The sequence below is a fragment of the Bidens hawaiensis genome, unplaced genomic scaffold (assembly GCF_021521415.1).
Source record: "Bidens hawaiensis isolate Kalapana, Puna unplaced genomic scaffold, B.hawaiensis_p1.1 tig00048977_1, whole genome shotgun sequence".
Taxonomy (NCBI): Eukaryota; Viridiplantae; Streptophyta; class Magnoliopsida; order Asterales; family Asteraceae; genus Bidens; species Bidens hawaiensis.
In genome coordinates, this window is record NW_027506101.1 from 17,138 (window position 1) to 30,337 (window position 13,200).

At 36.9% G+C, this 13,200-nt stretch overlaps 1 protein-coding gene across 1 annotated transcript; it reads left to right on the forward strand.

Annotated features, from left to right (window-relative positions):
• Positions 1–7,806: 7,806 nt before the first annotated feature.
• LOC143616711 (CBS domain-containing protein CBSX2, chloroplastic-like) lies at positions 7,807–12,004 on the forward strand. Its single transcript, XM_077089464.1, has 6 exons — positions 7,807–7,967; positions 9,495–9,582; positions 9,661–9,875; positions 11,180–11,232; positions 11,331–11,446; positions 11,860–12,004. The coding sequence occupies exons 3-6, from the start codon at positions 9,728–9,730 to the stop codon at positions 12,002–12,004; spliced, it is 462 nt and encodes a 153-aa protein (XP_076945579.1). The 5' UTR covers positions 7,807–7,967; positions 9,495–9,582; positions 9,661–9,727.
• The last annotated feature ends 1,196 nt before the right edge of the window (positions 12,005–13,200 follow it).

Here is a 13,200-nt window from a genome sequence, read left to right on the forward strand (position 1 = left end):
CCAATATGGATGACACTTCTTTCTTCAATGGTAGTGGATGATGATGATAGATGATGATGATAGCCTCCAAGCCTTCTAACTTTCTTATGGAACTTCAACTCTAGTGAAAAGTGAGTATTTTATAATGCGAACTCGTCCTAAACCTCTCCAAGCACACTTGAAACAATGCACATTGCACTCCTATTTATAGGCTGTCTAGAGAGTCAGGCACGCCCCCGTGCTTCACCAAGCACGCCCCCGTGTCCAGTTATCCAGGCGCGTCTGTCATATCGTACATGATTACCACCACGCCAGCGTGCTTCATGGGGCATGCCCCCCGTGTTTTTGGTATCAGCTATATATATTTTTTTATCTTTTCTGAAAGTTGACCACGCCAGCGTGCTTTAGGAAGCACGCCCCCTTGTCCAGCTGGTACTAGATTTTGTCTTTTTCTATCAGGATTTTGTCTTTTCTTGCATAGAGAAACATAAGGGTGTGCTGCTTAAAACATGGGGTTGCGTTGAGCTATTTTCTTTGATTTTCTTTGTTTTTCTTCGCGTTTCTTACTTGTTTCTTCGTTTGAGGTTGGAATATGCCTAAAAATAGAAATCACGCAATAAGTAGTTATTTGACCTAGATAATATGATAAAAGTATGCAGTTTTTGAGATCATTTGATGCTTAAAAGATATATATTTTTATATACAACACCGGTACAATTTTTTAGGGAATGTCCAAACCAAACTCAGATGTCAGCATGGTCTGATTAAGACATCATAGTTTAGCCAGAGTGAAATAATGGAGCTCTTCAATTTCAATTTGAAAAGTGCTATATCCTAATCTGAAGAAAGTCACGTTAAATAGGTATATTGTAAAAAAGTCAAAATTGGGGAGGCATGAAATGAATGGAGGCGATGATTTAAGGCAGCCGTGAAATAAACAACAGAACAGACTTGTTTTGTATTATAGGTGGTTTGAATTATTATCACTTACCTATACCGCTTTCCCTTGATGATTCTCCCTCCTTTGAACTATATTATTAATTTCAGCACGCGAAATGTAACTTGAGACTATTTCTCTCTCTCAAGCACACGCAACCTCGTTTTCTTTTCTTCAGCGTTTTCGAAATTGATAATGATCATGTTACCGACAGCCTCTATTTCCTCCACGCATCACCGCCTCTTACCGTCTTCTTCTTCCTCACACACTACTGGTTTTTTCCCTACGCAATTTCCTCCGTCTCTACGACGGTTCTCTGATGGCGATCGTAGCCGTCATTTGCCAGGTGGCGTTCGTTCCGTCGCTACTGCTACTAATTCCACTAATTCTACTACGGTAATAGTAGTTTTGCTTTTGTTTCATGTATGGATTCCAGATGCTTGATATCGTTTTCTATGCCTAATTGTGGTATTTTGGATATTGTGTTCACTGTTCACCTTTTTTATTTCAGATCTGATAATAAAATAATATAAAGTAGCGTCTACCTTTTTGTATTATTTAGCTGCGAATCATCAAGTTAGGGTTAGAATTCATGAAATACTTAAGTTATTTCGAGAGCAATTACCGTTATTGAGAGTTCGTGTAGTGTGTTGATGTGCTATATATTTCGTAGCGCTTATTTTTCATGTGAAATTGTCCTGGCTATAGTGGTGAAGGTATCAGAACCAGATGTATTAGGAACTTGCAGTGGCCACTGACTTGTCATAAGCAAACAAGGTCTCTAAGGCCGAGTAATTGCTACAAGGTAGGGTATCAAGGCGATTTTCTTTAACTCCACCTAATTACTCGGAATCAATCAAACGCGGTCATCCTCGGCTAGGTTCAGATTTAATGGTCCCATATTTTCAACTGTTTTAACAATTGTTTTGGGGACTTATGCGTACTTACTCATATTATATATATTACACACTATACTCAACTAGCAAACTGTGAATATTGTGTGTTGATCGATTAAATGATTAGTTGCTATTTGTCGAGTTAATTTACTTTATCGCATTCGGAGAAGTCCATCATAATCACATTATAGTATGATCATACGACTGTCATAGTAGCCAAAGCCGGATTCACAAGGAAATGGTCAACTGACACCAATTATTTGCTCATGGTTTGATTGATTTATGCTCACAGTATTGGTTTGCTCATTTATATACATATTATTATATTATCAAAAATGGTGATTTTATCACTCAACCTCGTGCTGACAAACCTATCTATTTTGTACCCATATTGCGGGTTATCATCTGGTTTGAAGATAAGGTGAAGAATCATTTAGAGATACATTAAGTTATTTTAGTGAAAGAGGATTGTGTTTGATTTATTTACTTTGAAATATTTGGTTATTTTGAGTTTGTTTTGTAATTGTTTGAACATGATTTACTTGATAGAATTTTAAATAAATAAATTAGATATTGTTATATTAAATTGCATGTGAGTGTCTTGTGAGCTGTGAACAGTTTACACCCCGGCATTCCGCCTTAGGTTGGGGTGTGACAGATAAAGCTATTGATAATCACGGGTTTGCCCATAACAATCCAAGATGCTGTAACTTAGTCGACAATGCTCCTTCCTCGCTCATCTATGGTTTGCGGCTCTCGTTGCGTAAGCCCACTCGGTTAACGTTGCCATTTTTATTGCGAGGTTGTTTGGATGAGATTGGGAGAGTGTTTTAGAGAAGAACATAGTAGGTCTTAGGTTTGTAAAAGATGACCAAAACCTTTGTTTATATATATTGAGTAAAAAAAACATTTTTTTTAAATAAACCGCAACGTTTCCCAACACCACTATTAAAGGTTCCATTTTTTTAAAACAAAGCGTGATGGCGCCGCTTTGCTGGTGACTCGCAAAGGAATAAAAGGGCAAAAATGAATCCTCATTGTAGCGGTGTGGGGGCGTTTTTGGTGGAAAAATGGCTCACCACGAACGCCCTTATTTATTAATTAAACTACCTTTTTTTTAACTGCATTAATTAAACTACTTGCATTGGTGAAGATGAGAACTTGATATTTGTGGTGGTGAGACTGATTTACATTAGAGATAGAGGTGGCGATGAGACTGGATTATTATGGCAAAGGATATAGAGGTGATGGGAACCAAAAGGGTGAATGTGAAAAGGGTAGTTCGATCTCCAAAGGATATTAAAATCCATCCTTGTGGCTTAGTCTTGACTTGGTTTCTCAATTGAAGACCCAAGTTCGATCTACTCTTGTGTCACTTTTGGTGAATTAAGTCAATGAAGGATTTGAGATAGGGCTTGTGAGGTTGTCAGTTTGAATCCCGAGTTCACCCTGGTTTTCGTCCACTGTGTGTTACGCTAAAAAGTTCTGTTTTTATGACGTGAATACCCAAGCCCAGTGGTGGATCTAGAAACTAATTTCAGGGGTAGCGTAAAAAATTTTTTTAACTGTATATTAAGAAAAAAAATTTTTTTACTGGTTCGCATTTACAGGGCCTGATTACGCGTTTCGCGCGTAGCGGAGTTCCGTAACGTGCTTTGCTCGTGCAGGTTTCTGGTTACGCGTTTAGTGCGTCCCGGGCTCGACTTTGTGTTACAAGCGTACTAGCGCCTAGTTAATCCATTCGCAATGGCGGATCAAAACAAGTTAGTTTATAATGGGCGCATTAAAATAACCTAAACTTGTTTGTTTAATGATATTGTAAAATTATTCAAACTTATTAACTTACTAATACAATAATTTTATTGATATTTACGATCAGATCAAACACATATTGTAACATCCCGAAATTTCGAGATAATATTATTTATATTACTTAATAATAAAGGGAAAGTTTACTCGGGTTATCTGGAAATAAATAAAAGAGTAGGAGTTGGTATGGGTCAGGCTAGTGTCGGGTAATGGACGTTGGTTATGGATTTGGATTAAGTGAGATGGGTTAAATGAGAATGGGATTTCAGGGATATAAATACCCCCAAAATCCCAAAATATCTTCATTTTCCCCCCACTCTCCTAAACACACACATTCTAACCGATCAAGATTCGAAGCCGAGACCCGAGATTTTGTTGATAGATCTGAGTTGGTAAGGTAAGAACAAATCCAACAACGCTAATATTACTGAAAATGGTTAGGATTGGATGGGTTAACCGAACCCGAAACCCAAACTGCCCAAATCGGACCCCTAAAACGTCGATTTTAGGCCGATTTGATGGTTGGGATTTGTAGGGGCCGATCATACGATTCCGTGGGTACCAAAATCGAGTTATTTGGCTAAGAAACGAAGGATTTATGGGCAAACAGATCTGCAGCGCGATAACTTCGCCTGCAAGATTAAGTTCGCCTGATGAACTTCGCCTTCAAGCGTAACTTCGCCTTCAAGCGTAACTTCGCCTAAGGATAACTTCGCCTGAAGCCAAGTTCGCCTAAGGATAACTTCGCCTGAAGCCAAGTTCGCCTAAGGATAACTTCGCCTGAAGCCAAGTTCGCCTAAGGTTTAACTTCGCCTGAAGCCAAGTTTGCCCGAGGTTTAACTTCGCATGAAGTGAAGTTCGTTTAGAAAATAAATTAAAAACCTAATGAAAAATGTGTTAAGACAGTTAATGTAAATAAAATTTTTCCAAGCTGACCTGGCAGCTCGACCCCAGCCAGGGGCTCTGCCCCTTGGACCCTGCTAGGGGCTGCCGCCCCTAGACCCCACTGCCAGGGGCGCTGCCCCCCGGACCCCCGTTCGTTGTGGGTCATATGAAGATAGAAATACATTATGAGAAGTGATAGTTAATTGATACGTGTAACTTGTTCAGTCAGCCGAGCTCAGTTAAAGAAGGGATTTGCAGCTATCAGAAAAAGAGGCAGAGTTCAGGTGAGTTTCTAGCCCCATTTATGTGTTATGTTTTCGGGGCTGTGTGCATACTCAATATGTTTGTTAATACACTTATCCTAAGAGATAAGTGTATGCCTTATATGGATAATGTGAAATGTATGAATGATTGCTTGATGGTACGTGAACGATCTTCGGATATTGCACGTACTGTCAGGTCGCAGCACTAAGAATAAGGTAAGTATGTTATGTAAGTTTATGCGTATGAGCATGATAGAGGTAATAGAAGAAAGAAATGATAACGTATGGTTGTATGGTTACGAAGAAGGTATCGAGCCCTAGTAATACTCGAGGAATGTAGGGCGTAATGCTCTTTATAACGTAAGATATGAAAGTAAGTTAATACAAAAGAAAGTAAGAAAGTATGGAAGTAAGAAAGTATGAATGAAAGGACATAATTTTATGTGTATGTCGTGTATGGTATATGTGATAGATACGATTGATTGCCTGACGGTACGTGAACGATCTTCGGATATTGCACGTATCGTCGAGGGAAGTGATTAGCTCCTTACATGGATAATAAATAACAACTTGTAGATAGTGTTCCTTCAATGGAAAGTATAGTGTTCCTTCAATGGAAAGTATAGTGTTCCTTCAATGGAAAGTATAGTGTTCCTTCAATGGAAAGTATAGGGTTCCTTCAATGGAAAGTATAGGGTTCCTTCAATGGAAAGTATAGTGTTCCTTCAATGGAAAGTATAGTGTTCCTTCAATGGAAAGTATAGTGTTCCTTCAATGGAAAGTATAGTGTTCCTTCAATGGAAAGTATAAGGTTCCTTCTATGGAAAGTATAGTGTTCCTTCAATGGATAGTAAAGTGTTCCTTCTATGGAAAGTATACAGAGTGTTCTTCCTATGGAAATTATATATAGTATGGTAATGGTAAGGTTCTTTTAATAGATATCACGTGATGATCCTCCTATGGATATTTATACGAGGTTAAGGTAGAAATATGTGTCTTCGGATACGTTAAGAAATATATGAGAATAAAATTGTATGTTGCCTGATTAACTAGAACTCACTCAGCGTAGCTGACTTTTAGTATGCACGCAGGTAAGCTGATTATAGAGTTAGCATGAGGATGACACACGGCATGGATTGAACGGCTGGCATCTGAAGAAAGAAGTAAAAATGTTTTGGATATAAAGTTTGGTGTTATGGTATCAAAGAAAAGATTTAATGTTTTGTAACAAATGATTGATGTTTTATTTTCCGCGAAAAGTTTTAATAAACTCTGATTTGAAGAACTGTGTTTATGAGTAAATCCGACACGAAAGTAGGGCCACCGGGTTCGGGGCCTTACACATATTGTTAATGAGTAGTTTTAAAGTTTACTCAACAAAAATATTGATAAACATAATATTTAATTAAATAAGAAAATAAAATAGTCGCACATGTTTGAACTTGAAGTTGGAATATTTAAATTTGGTGATAAATCGATGTCATCATTTTCTTTTCTTTGGCGTTTAAAAAGGTTGCTAATAAGATTTTGTTTACTCATCTTCAAAGTTTCCTAAACAAAATTTGAACCAAAAACCTAATATCAATGCCAATTTACACATAAAACTAAAGACTAAATCCATGGTTAATTCCAATTTGAACATAAATCTTAAATCCCAAATTAATTCCAATTTAAGCATAACCCTAAATCCCTAAATACAACAAATCTTACCGGAAAAAAAAGAGAGGTCGGAGGTGGAGTGGCCGAGTGAGGTCAGGAGGTGGCTGGTGGCGGATGGAGGTGGAGGTGGCGGCAGCCGTGGTGAACTAGTGGTGTGTGGTGAGTAGGGGTGCAAACGAGCCGAGCTGCTCGAGATCGGCTCGTTTAAAAGCTCGAACGAACTGGGCTTAATCGAGCCCGAGCCTGAGCTCGAGCCTAAAAATAAGCTCATTTAATAAACAAGCCCGAGCTTCACTTATCGAGCGCGCTCGTGAGCCTAAACGAGCCTGCCGTTTATATAATTTTAAAAAATATGTATTTAATAATTATTAATTAATATGTATATAATGTTATCAAAAAAATAAATAAAAATAATTAAATAACATATATTATTCTATACTTAAAATTATCATAGAAAAAATATATAAATAATTACATTTATATAAAAAAATAATTGATAAATAGTAAACGAGCCGAGCCCGAGCCGAGCTTGAGCTTTGAAAAAGAGCTCGAAATGAGCCGAGCTCGAGCTCTGTATAAGTTAAACGAGCCGAGCTCGAGCTTATTTGAGCTCGGGCTCGGCTCGTTTGCACCCCTAGTGGTGAGCAGAGTCCAGAGAGGCAGAGAGCAGTCGGATGTGCACCTGTGTTCACAATATCCGGTCTTTTTTTTTAATTGTTAAACTTAAAAGGATTATTTGGGTTATTGGGATTTTTGGTTTGGGCTTTATAATTTAAGTGGTTTTTTTTTTGGGTTTAAGTATTAAATTGGTTGAGCTTAAAATCATAGTGGTAACGTTATTTTTTTTCAGGGGTAACGAAACACAAAAACGGTCAAAAAATTATTTTTTTTACACTAACGTTGAGGGGTAGCGGCTCCTATTAAGCTAGGTCCACCAAGCCAAACAGTGAAGGGAGCATTGACCCAGTTAAGAAGCATATGAGCTAAACACAATAAAGTGGTGGGCTAGTGCAAAGTCAAAATTGGGGGAGGCGTGAAGGAAGGCGGTGATTTAATCCAAACGTGAGACTGTGTGCGTGTATTGTAGGCGGTTTGAATTATGATTATGATTATGATTATGATTATGATTATGATTATGATTATGATTATGATTATGATTATGATTATGATTATGACCACCGACCTGGACCGCTTTCCCTTGACGATTCTTCCTCCGTTGTGACATACATACCATACCTTCCTTCTTAATTTCAGCTCGCGAAATGTGACTTGCACTATTTCTCTCTCTCTCTTTCTCACAAACACGCAACCTCCATTTCTTCTTCTTCAGCGGTTTCGAATTTGATAATGATCATGTTGCCGGCGGCCTCTATTTCCTCCGCGCATCACCGCCTCTTACCGGCTTCTTCATCCTCACAGACTACCGGTTTTCGCCGGACGCAATATCTTCCCTCACTACGGCGGTTCTCCGATCGCCAACGTTTCTCAGGAGGCGTTCGCTCCGTCGCTGCTGCTGCTGATTCCACTAATTCTACAACGGTAATGGTAGTTTTGCTTTTATGTATGCCTAATTGTGTTGTGTTGTTTTGGATATCTCATGTTCACTGTTCCCCTTTTTATTTCAGATCTGATAATAAAATAATTAATATAAAGTAACGTCTACCTTTTTTTTTTTGTATTATTTAGCTGCAAGTTAGGGTTAGAATTCATGATAAACTTATGTTATTGAGAATTCATGTATAATAATACATTTGGCTGCCCTCATTTTTCATGTCTTGGCTATAGTATAGTGGTCAGGACCAGATGCATTAGGAATTTGCAGTGCCCGCTGACTAGTCATAAGCAAACAAGGACGACTAATTGCTACAAGGTAGGGTGCCGAGGCAATTTTCTTTAACTCCGCCAAATTACTCGCTATCGCTGTCACCTTGGCCAGGATCAGATTTAGTCGGTCAACTTGTGCCGGTTTTGACTTAATGAAGATTAAATATAATTCATTTGTCTATAATATTTTACAACGAATATATATCAGTTTTTGAAGTACTTTAGTATTTTAACATGTATTTTTTTTATTTATATTGATATTTACATTTTTTGTTATAAATATTAGTAAAGTTATGATATTTGACATATTTAATTTTCCGAAATTTATTTTCTTTATAATTTACCGTGTTCAAGTACTCCGCAAGTACTCTCCGCTAGGCCGAGTACTCACAACTTCCTGGTCGACCGACCGACCTGGGAGCGCCTGGTGACTTCTACAACTATGGTCATAAGTTGAACCAGGATTTGCTACAATACCTAATTCTTTACGTCAAGGATGAAATTGACAAATGTTGAATGATATAAGACCGGAGAAATAGATTCTATTTGCATACTGCAAGTATATATGTTTGAATGCTAAATCTTATCAGAAGAATAAAATAGTGTAGAGGAAGAGGGAATAAGCTAGAGAGGATAAAATTGTGTGCAGAGTGATGTAATTTTGAATGCTTAACATACTGAATCCTATAAGTGCCCTGTGGCTCTCTTTTCTGTAAAAAAGAAGCTGAATCCCTTAAGAGTGTGCTATATCTTTTAAGTCTAGAAATACAGAGATTGCAGTTGTAACTTGTAGCTTATACAAGAGCCCAAATTTCATGTATTTTATGGCACAATACTGACATCTTGGTTCAAGTTGAGTGACCAACTGTCAGTATATTGAACCTAACAAATTTAGACGAGAGTTTTGCAGGATTAATATAGGAAGATAGAAAATATTCATAGCATAAATTCAGCTTCTTTTTACTGCCATGCTTATTTGCCGCAGATTTTTTATATGAATACGGTGAACCAGAAGGTGAGCACTTCTAGTCTGTGAGACGTGAGTTGAGCGACAAACATTGACTGTTTTAGGGTTCGATGTCCATCTATAATTACTGTTCACCTGTTATTGGGAATATTATAATTTACATTAATAGTTCAAATAAAACTACTTTTGAGCACGCTTAGGTGATTGCAGGCATTAACTTATTTTATATATCGTTTCCGGTCATTCTTTTTCTGATTTGGTGTGTGAATTTACAGCCGAGAGATGGAATATACACAGTTGCAGACTTTATGACAAGAAAAGCAGACTTACTTGTGGTAGAAACATCAACACCTGTTGACAAGGGTATGCATGATATTGAACTTTTTCTATTGTAAATTTACAAATCAGATATAACATCTCAATTTTCTGTTTTGTAAACAGCACTAGAGATTCTAGTGGAGAAAAGAATTACAGGCTTTCCAGTGGTTGATGCTGATTGGAATTTGGTATGTTCTTCCCTTGCCTTAGTCATCTTTGTAACATATTATTCTCGGTTATATTTAGTCATTGGATTATGAAAGAATATTCTTTTGGTAAATGTCTCCGGGTTGGCGTCGTCTCAGATTATGACTTGTTAGCTCTTGATTCAATTTCAGGTACTATTTTGTATTCCTTGAACCTCAGTTAAATAAGTTGGATAATATTTCTGATAAATATACTTACTTTTTGCTAATCATTGAGTCATATGTTTTAACATCTTTGTAACATTCTGTTAAGAATGTTAAAATATATTATAATCTTAGTTTGAGATATTGCAAAAGCGGCATTGCAGTTAGACTTTTTTGGGATAATTTAGTCTTTACTGCTTTGATTGTACCGCCTTTAGTCTTTTGACCATGTTTCTTTGTTGCGACGAGTTATCGTTTTATCTTTCTTTCTTTACGACCCTAGACAATATCAAACTATTCCTCGATTCCGTTTATTGTTTACTGAATTGGAACTTGGAAGTGTGTTAAAACCATTCTTGATAATGTTCAAAGAATCATGCTTACATGGTGTTGTGGCATACGATGCAAAGCTTGCATGTTTGTTTCTCTTACATTTTCTATTGGTGAGTAGACAAAATAACTTTTATAGGCAATTTAAATTGTTCGCAGCCAATTTTTTTACTTGTTTTCTGTTTAATCGTCATTTCTATTAACAAACTAATGCAAATATTAAGGAAGTTAAATTATTTAATATAGTGCATGAGGTTACCTGGTGCTTATCGAATAAAAATATAGAGCTTGAATGTTAGAAATTTAGGGGGTGTTTGGTGCACAAAATATTTTTTGGAAGAACTGGAATCTATCGAAGGAACTAAAAGTCAAAAGGAAGTGGACTTTGTGATGCATTTTGTCAACAAAATAATCTTGTTCGGTATGGAATTTGTCAGTTAGATATTATTTGAAAGAATGCGGGGGAACTCATTCCAATTCTTCGCTATCATTTGACTTCAGATTTTAATCCCAATGAATTCTACAGACCAAACAAGTTAGGAATGAAATTCATAAACTTCCAGCGAACAGAACACCCTCTTAGATTTAAGTATAGCGATTAATAATTCTGGTTCAGACATGAAAATAAAAAACATGAAGGATCCAATGATCATTTCCTTTTCTTTCTTATCTTATTATATTTCCTTCTATGAATTATTCATTTTTCCTTTTTTTCTTATCTTATTACCTTATCGAGCCGTGGGTCTCACTGAAAGCAGCCTCTCTATTCCCACGGGGTAGAGGTAAGGTTGTCTACATCTTATCCTTCTCAGACCCTACATAGCTTTGATATTGGTGGGATTTAGTGAGTACGATGATGAATTTATGCCTTTTTTTGCTGCTTTTAAATTGCAGCTTGTAGCCTATCTATTTTTCTTCCCGTATATTTATATCAGTCTTCTTGCACTCTCAATGGTTTGCAGGTGGTAGTCACGGTGACACAGCTTTGTTTCCTGATGTTGATAGCTCTTGGAAGGTAAGCCAAAGATCAAGAATACACATTTTGGTTATCTTCTATTATAGCAAATGCAAAGATAAAAAAAATACACATTCTTTTATTTCTTTCTGCTGCAGACTTTCAATGAGATACAGAAACTACTTGGTAAAACTGACGGGAAAGTAGTCGGGGACTTGATGACACCTGCTCCACTTGTCGTTCACGAAACTTCTAATCTTGAGGAGGCAGTGAGGTATTGTAGAACCACACTTGTTTCTTTAATTTATTGGTTTTGCTTTTATATGTTGAGAACTGCATAATAGACTTGTACATAGTGCATAAAGTATAACTAGAAAGAGAAGTAGAGGTGGTTAGATAACCGCACATTCAAATTAATAGGTACAAATGTATTGTGGTTTTTGGGTTTTTAACATATGTGTGTGTGCGTACTTGAATACGAATGTGTAGGTTATGTACATAAAAAATCATTGAACTGGTTTTTCATGAGCTTGTAAAGTTTTAACCATCTATGCCTACGTGTTTAGGTTATGCGTAATATAAGTATATAACCAACAGATGACTTGCATGTGTGTAGATTTTATATATAATGATATTAAACCGACCCGTCTACCCCTACATATTGTATATTTACTTTTTGCGAACTAGGTTGTTGCTTGAAACAAAGTACCGTCGACTTCCGGTGGTTGATGATGATGGGAAGCTGATTGGACTTATCACAAGAGGTGATGTTGTTAGAGCTGCCCTTCAGATCAAACATGCTATTAAGAAGATGCAATTAGCACAAGATTGAGAGTTTATTATTATATATCATGAATTTATGGTTATTAGGTCATTCCTCCAATTCAGATTGAGAGTTCCCGCCATTGCAGTGGAACATCGTAGCCATTTGCTGCATAAGAGTGGGACGAGTGATTCAGCAACATGAGGTATTCTGATAGATATATATTGTATTGATAATTTGCTATTTTATACTCCGCATTTAGTACCACAAATCCACAATGTTTATAATTTGTCAAAAATATAGTTGCAATATTTGAGTAAAAATATTGGTAAATCTATAAATATGATTAAATTCTGGCTGGAAAGTTTTATTAGGGAAAAGGGAAGAAATGCCGTACACTTGAGTGGAAAAGGAAAGCGAGACCTTACCTCTTTTTCCTGGCATGTTCGGCCAGAAGATGATTATATTAGAAATAAAAAATTTGCACATAACAAGCAGTGGCTACTAGGGGTGCTCAAAAAAACCAAATCCGAATACGAAATATCCGAATCCGAATTTTCAGATTCGGATTCGGATAGTGATTATGGAAATTTTCGGATATTTCGGATATCTGATATCCGAAAACTTAAATTTATTTTTTTAGTTATTTATTATATATGCATATAAAATATTTAAAAACCCAAATCCTTCAAAATTCAAACTGCACAGCCACTCTCTATCTCTAAGCCTCACATCAACCCACCATTGTGACCTCAACCCACCAGCCACCGTCTTTACCTCACAGCAGCCTTGCGCCGTCGCGTGTTGCTTTCACTGGTTGACGATTGGAGGCCGCATCTCGCATTCAACCCTTCACCGTCGCATCTCCCCCTTACCCCTGCCGCATCTCGCATTCAACCCAGAGGCAGCGTCTCACATTCAACCCTTCACCGTGGTATCACACATTCAGTCCTACGGTGGATTTGTAAATTTGATATGGATCTGTTAACTGATAGCAATAGATAATCTTTCAATTGACAGTTATGGATTTGTTATTTTGATATAATATTAACAGATTCTCTGTAGATTTGTTGAAACAAATATGAGATACTTGTTATAGTATTGAATTTTAATTTTTTATTTTCGGATATCCATTTCATATCCGAACGGATACCCGAAATGTTTGGATATTCGAAACTCCGGATATCCGACTTTGAACATCCCTAGCAGCTACTACAGCTGTAAGCAAAAATTAACTCGAATAGGTTTGAATCTAGCCATATGCT

What these genes read in the sequence shown, in the direction of transcription:
- LOC143616711 (XM_077089464.1), top strand. Translation starts at nt 9,728, where the DNA reads ATGTTCTTCCCTTGCCTTAGTCATCTTTGTAACATATTATTCTCGGTT. An exon ending in AGCTCTTGATTCAATTTCAG is followed by an intron (nt 9,876 to 11,179) that starts GTACTATTTTGT and finishes AATGGTTTGCAG; the next exon opens with GTGGTAGTCACGGTGACACA. An exon ending in AATCTTGAGGAGGCAGTGAG is followed by an intron (nt 11,447 to 11,859) that starts GTATTGTAGAAC and finishes TTTGCGAACTAG; the next exon opens with GTTGTTGCTTGAAACAAAGT.